Source organism: Oryx dammah, unplaced genomic scaffold (genome assembly GCF_014754425.2).
Source record: "Oryx dammah isolate SB20612 unplaced genomic scaffold, SCBI_Odam_1.1 HiC_scaffold_23, whole genome shotgun sequence".
NCBI classification, from domain to species: domain Eukaryota; kingdom Metazoa; phylum Chordata; class Mammalia; order Artiodactyla; family Bovidae; genus Oryx; species Oryx dammah.
Window position 1 is genome coordinate 130,866,063 of NW_024070207.1, and position 6,367 is coordinate 130,872,429.

General features: G+C 60.0%; 2 protein-coding genes across 3 annotated transcripts in view; both read left to right on the top strand.

Moving 5' to 3' along the window:
* Window positions 1-2,837, top strand: part of P2RY8 (P2Y receptor family member 8) — a 14,322-nt gene extending 11,485 nt beyond the window's left edge. Inside the window, exon 3 of the mRNA XM_040266418.1 lies at window positions 2,735-2,837. Coding sequence (XP_040122352.1) covers window positions 2,735-2,736 — 2 coding nt within the window. The 3' untranslated portion in view covers window positions 2,737-2,837. The remainder of the gene's footprint in view (window positions 1-2,734) is intronic.
* The window catches only part of ASMTL (acetylserotonin O-methyltransferase like), a 19,929-nt gene that overhangs the window by 5,702 nt on the left and 7,860 nt on the right, over window positions 1-6,367 (top strand). For both annotated transcript variants that reach the window (XM_040266417.1, XM_040266416.1), the window contains exons 4-8: window positions 752-816; window positions 1,449-1,510; window positions 3,154-3,262; window positions 4,270-4,627; window positions 5,711-5,873. In XM_040266417.1, coding sequence (XP_040122351.1) covers window positions 752-816; window positions 1,449-1,510; window positions 3,154-3,262; window positions 4,270-4,627; window positions 5,711-5,873 — 757 coding nt within the window. The remainder of the gene's footprint in view (window positions 1-751; window positions 817-1,448; window positions 1,511-3,153; window positions 3,263-4,269; window positions 4,628-5,710; window positions 5,874-6,367) is intronic.

Sequence of the window (6,367 nt, forward strand, 5' to 3'; positions counted from 1 at the left end):
GTGGATAATGGATAGATGGATAGAAGATGCATGGATGGATGGTTGGGTAGATGTTTAGATGGGTTGATGGATGGTTGGCTAGATACATGGTTGGATGGATAAATGGATGGATGGGTGGATAATGGATGGATGGATAGATGGATAGAAGATACATGGATGGATGGTTGGGTAGATGGTTGGATGGATTGATGGATGGTTGGCTCGATGGATGGGTGGATGGATGGATGATACATGGATGGGTAGGTGGTTGGATGGATAGAATGATAGGTGGATGGATGGATAAGCAGCATGGGGTCCATCCACACAGTGGAATATGACGCAGTCATGAAAAGGAGGGAAGCCCCAACACAGGCTACAGTGTGGAGGGACCTGGAACACACAGCGCTCAGTGAGAGAAGCGGGACGCAGAAGGGTACCTGTTACTGTATTTGTATGAAATGTCCAGAATAGGGAAATCCACTGAGGAAGCAATCAGATCAGCAGTTGTCAGGGGCTAGGGAACGAGGTGGGGAGAGCAGCTCGTGGGTCTGGGCTGTTCCAGATGATGGAAGACTTGGGGAACTCGATAGCGCCCCTCACCCAACAGTGGAAATGTCCCACATGGCTCCGTTTAACATGGTGAGTGACACATTACACGAATCTCACCTAAATTAACATATATGCACATATATGAGTCTAAAACGGTGGACAGTGCAGCTGGCACAGAGCAGCTCGGGGAGAGAAGCAACTCTCCGTGGCGTTTCTCTCGCAGGCGGTCGGGGGGCTGATCCTGGAGAAGCCGGTGGACAAGCAAGACGCCTACGGCATGCTCTCGAGGTGAGTGGGTCCCGGCGGTCCTCCGGGGACGCGTGGGACAGAGGCTGGGCCGCTCACCATCAGCCGATTCACCGTCAGCATCCGCTCCTCAGCCGTCTGTCCACCCACCCAGCACCCATCACCCATCACGTCCCCGTGTCTGCCACGGACGTCACGTCCTCTGTCTCCCGTAGACAGCCCCTCCTGGTTCAGGTCAGAGGACCAGGCCATGCCCTTGAACCGACCTCGACTCCTAACTGGGCTCCGAATCCCCACACCACCCCCCGACATTCAGGGTCTCCTCCTGGCTTGGTCATGCTGAGTGTCCAGGCCCAGGACTGCCCAGTGACCCAGGAAAGGGTTAGCCCAGAGTGGCCAGGATCTGGGTCCTCTGTGCCCTGCCGGCCGCTCCCGTCAGGGTCCACGTCGTCCCGTGTTTCATCCTGTGAGATAGCCTGACTCAGCGCAGGGACCACAGTCTCGCGGGGAAGCTTCTCGGTCCCCGGGGACGGTTTCCTCAGCAATTGCGCAGCCGGGTGGGGGGTGGGTGGGGCCGGTGGGTGGACAGGGCCCTCGTGCTGCGGGGCAGGGGTCGCCCTGCATTCCAGAGACACTCCGGACAGTCACACGTCTGGCCCGGCCGTGTGTTGCAGGCTCAGCGGGAAGGAGCACAGCGTGTTCACGGGCGTGGCCATCGTCCACTGCTGCACCAGAGGTACCTGGACGGCCCGCGTCCCCCACCTCCCCTGGGCGTCAGGGCCACCATCGGAGCAGCCGGGGCTCCTGGGGGGAGGACCCGGGCGCCCTGGGGCATCCCTGTCTTTGCTACCACGTGGGCCCGCCCTCCCGCCTGGCCTGGGAACGTTGGGGTCCCATGTGGAAATATGGGGGTTCATCGTGAGCATCCAGTGGACCCCATGTAGGGTGTGGGGGACATTCCACCTCGTCCAACACGACCCACCCAGAGCCTGCCTTTGAGCTCTCTGGTCTGAACGGTGGAGAAGTTTGGCTCCGGTTGGCAAGCATTAAGACATACGGTGATGAAAAGATTTTTTTTTTTTTTAAAGCACAGAAAGCCTGAGGAATAACTTTTAAAGCTGCTTAAAAGGGATTTTAGCCCCAGGAAGGACCCTGTCAAGGGGTTTAGGGCCATCCTCATCCAGGAGGAACCTTATCTCAGACCCTTCACTTCATCACGTCTGCAGAGACCCTGTTTCCATATAAAGTCCTGTTCTGAGGTTCTAGGTGGGCGTGAGGTTTAAGGAGCACCATGGAGCCTGCTGGGGGCTTTCCAGGTGGCTCAGTGGGAAAGAACCCACCCGGCGATGCAGGAGACACAAGAGACGGGAGTTCGATCCCTGGGTCGGGAAGATCTCCTGGAGAAGGGAATGGCAGCCCACCCCAGTGTTCTTGCCTGGAGCATCTCAGGGACGGAGGAGCCTGGGGGGCTTTGATTGATGGGGTCGCAAAGAGTCGGACACGACTGAGACACCCACCTTGCACGCACACACTCACTGACCCCGGGACGCCTGGTGTGGAGATTTTTCACAAGTGGCCCCGTCTGTGTGCCCAGCATGCTACATGCCTGGGGCATTTCCAACCCTACAGCCGAAAGCCTCATGAGGATCCCAGAATTACCCTGTCGCGATGATAACTCCAGTCCATAAATGTTTGATCAGCTTCCCTGGTGGCTTAGACGATAAAGCATCTGCCTGCAAGGCAGGAGACCCAGGTTCAGTCATTGGGTGGGGAGGATCCCCTGGAGGAGGAAATGGCAGCCCACTCCAGCATTCTTGCCTGGAGAACCCCTTGGACAGAGGAGCCTGGAGAGCTACAGTCCATGGGGTCAGAAAGAGTTGGACATGACTGAGCAACGAACACTTTCACTTCACTTTCTGTTTTATTCTTTTTCTCTTTGTTTCCCTTGTCTACAGTGGAGAATCCTTTATCCCGTATTAATGACCATGTGTGTGTTTGTGTGTGTGTGTGTGAACCGCATGCAAAGCTCAGGCTTTGTTGCTGTTCACTCGCTCAGTCATGTCTGACTCTCTGCGACCCCATGGACTGCAGCTCGCCAGGCCTCCCTGTCCATCACCAACTCCCGGAGTTTGCTCAAACTCATGTCCATCGAGTCAGTGATGCCATCCAACCGTCTCCTCCTCTGTCCCCTTCTCCTCCCGCCTTCAATCTTTCCCAGCATCAGGGTCTTTTCCAGTGAGTCAGTTCATCTCATCAGGTGGCCAAAGCACTGGAGCTTCAGCCTCAGCATCAGGCTTGCCTCCTGGACTCAAAGGTTTAGACCTGCGGGCCGCCAGGGGCAGCGGCTGCAAGCCTCACCACAGTGCGCACTTCTTGCAGACGGTCAGCTGGACACTGAGGTGTCCGAGTTCTACGAGGAGACCACGGTGAAGTTCTCAGAGCTGTCGGAGGAGCTGCTGTGGGAATACATCGACAGTGGGGAGCCCATGTGAGTCTCTGTCCGGAACCACGGTGCCGAACCCAGCCTCTGTCCGGAACCGCGGTGCTGAATCCCCGCCGTGGGCAGGAGACAGGCCAGGGCTGAGCCCGCGCTGGGGGCCTGTGCCCGCCAGGGGCCCAGGGCCGGGCAGCGTGCTTAGGAAGGAAGGAAGGACGTCTTACCCCGCCCCCCCGTCCCGACACCACGCCGTCTCCCCCAGCAAAGGGCACCGCTGTGGGCCGGGCGGGTCAGGGCAGATGCTGCCGTGGGGCTGGTCTCCCCGCCCAGTGTCAGTGACAGTCACTCAGTCGTGTCTGCCTCTCTGCGACCCCACGGACTGTAGCCCACCAGGCTCCTCTGTCCATGGGATTCTCCGGGCAAGAACACTGGAGTGGGTTGCCAGACCCTTCTCCAGGAAATCTTCCCAACCTGGGGATCGAACCCGTGTCCCCTGCATTGCAGGCAGATTCTTTACGACTAGCGCCACCTGGGAAACCCTTTGGCACTTCAAGGGAACCCCCCGCACCCCAAATCCCAGCTCCTGCCATTCTGTGCACCCTGGTCTGTGGGGGTGGGGGTGGTGGTTAGAGTTGAGAAGGGCTGGGGGCTCAGTCAGGATGGATAGAAAAGGATGGACCCCTTTTCCCCTGGAAGGAGGTCTCAGCAGAGGTTTCCGGGAAGACCCGGGCTGTAGACCCCCGTGAAGAGTCGTCCTATTGACCTCCGGTCAGAGACATGCGGGAAAACCCCACTGGGGGGCCCCAGTCTCTTGTGGGCAGAGCTCACGCCCTCAGGAGACCCAGGCCTGGTGTGGGGGCGGGTGCCCCCTCGCGCCCCCCCAGGAGCCGCCATGGAGCCTTCATCCCGTTCTGGGGGCGGGACCGAGGGGTGCTCCTAGGGGCTGGTCCTGGAGCCGGCCACTCCCGGCACACGGCTGCCCGGGGCCGGCCGGCTGTGTGCACCCAGCGAGGCTCAGCATCACCGTGTCCATCTCTTCTCTGCTTCCCGCTGCGCAGGGACAAGGCCGGCGGCTACGGGATCCAGGCGCTGGGTGGGATGTTGGTGGAGTACGTCCGCGGCGACTTCCTCAACGTGGTGGGCTTCCCGCTGAACCGCTTCTGCAAGGAGCTGGCGCGCCTGTACCACGCACCCCGGGCCCCCGGCGCCCCGCGGCGGGTCCAGCACGACTCCATCCCGGCTGTCGACACGTTCGAGGATCTCAGCGACGCCGAGGGAGGCGGCTCTGACCCCGCTGGCGGAGCGCGGCCGCAGGCTCCGCGCACCCAGGAGGCGGATCTGAACGGCGAGACGGACAGCCAGCCCCCGCTGCCCGCGGGCGTCCTGGAGCTGATGGGCAGCTTCAAAGCATCCAAGGTGCCAGTGTGCATTCGCAGTCGGGTGACCCCCAGCACGGGGAGCGCTTCAAAGCACAGGCATCCGTCACGCCCCCGCCACCCCAGCCCTGGGGACCAGACGTCTGAGGTCAGGGGGTCCCAGGGCTGAGCTCCCTGCAGAGGCTCCAGGCGAGGGTCCTCCCCGCCTCTTCCAGCTTCCGGGGGCTCCGGGCGTCCGTCCCTGGGCTGGTGGCCGCCTCCCTCCCTTCTCTGCCTCCGTCTCCATGTGGCTTCTCCGCTGCGTCCGTGTCTCTCCTCTTCCGTGTCTTATAAGGACCCTGTCACGGGGTTGAGGGCCACCCCCACCCAGGAGGACCTCATCTCAGACCCTTCACTCCATCACGTCTACGAAAACATTTTATTTCCCCAGAAGGCCTTGTTCGCATATTCTGGGGGTCAGGACGTGAGCCTCATCATTTTTGAACACCACTGGCAGGGCTGGGGCGGGGCCCGGGTGGGTGTCTGAGGCTGACAGGGCTCACATTTTATTTCCACGGAAGGCCTCGTTCGCACATTCTGGGGGTCAGGACGTGAGTGTCATTGTTTTTGAACACGGCTGGCAGGGCTGGGGCGGGGTCCATGTGGGTGTTTGAGGCTGACAGGGCTCACACCACCCTGTGCCCCATGTGTCCGGGGAAGGCCCCTTTGTTACGAGAGCAGCGGGGAGGTTAGGCTGTCCCGTGAGGTGTGTGGTGAGCAGCGTGGACAGTCTGTGTCCTGCAGAGAGGGCCCAAGTGCACACACAGCCTCATCTCAAGGTCCTAGGGCTTGTGACCTCGACCTGGGCACCGTGCGGAGCTACCACACACCCCTTGACTGTAGCACGTTGGGTTTTCTCTGCCGAGAGAGCTTTTCTGCTTAACCCTCACCGACTTGTTCTTCCCTGGAGCAAACGTTGTGCGAGCTGGAGCCTAAAGCCAACTCTCCCCTGCAGAAGAAGGGTCCCTGATGGGCGGGGCGTTTCTGACAGTCCCGGCCCCCGCCCCTTTGCCGCCGTCCATGGGGGTTACAAGCGATCGGTCAGTCCCGTCATAGCCCGACTGTGGCCCTCCTTCACGGTCAGGTTCTGCTCACGGCCTGCAAGCTCCAAGTGTTCGATGTACTGAAAGACCGAGGTCCCCTGTCGGCCGCGGACGTCGCCCGCGAAATCAACGCCTCTGTGGGCGGCACCGCGCACCTGCTTGACGTCTGTGAAGCCCTGGGGTTGCTGGACAAGTCGGACAGAGGTGAGGGGTCTTCCCGGGTGTCGTTGCGGCAGCTCCGCAGGCAGGACCCGGCCGCCAACTGACTGTGGCTCCTGAGCAGAGATGGGCAGACCTGCCAGCCCTGTGTCTCAGACGCGGGGCGGTTCCCAGAGGGCGGGGAGTGGGGGCGGGGCAAAGAGGAAAGAGTGGGGTGTGTGTGTGATGTCTAGGAGGAAACAGGTGTGCGTGTTGCACGTGATGTTTAGGAGGAGAGGGGTGTGTGTGTGTGATGTTTGGAGGAAACAGGTGTGTGTGTGTGAGAGAGATTTAGGAGGAAACAGCTCTGTGTGTGTGTGTGATGTTGGAAAAGTGTGTGTGATGTCTAGGAGGAAACAGGTTGTATGTGTGTGTGTTCAGGAGGAAACAGGTGTGTGTGTGATGTTTAGGAGGAAAAGTGTGTGTGTGTGTATGAGATGTTTAGGAGGAAAGGTGTGTGTGTGTGTGATGTCTAGGAGGAAACAGGTGTATGTGTGTGT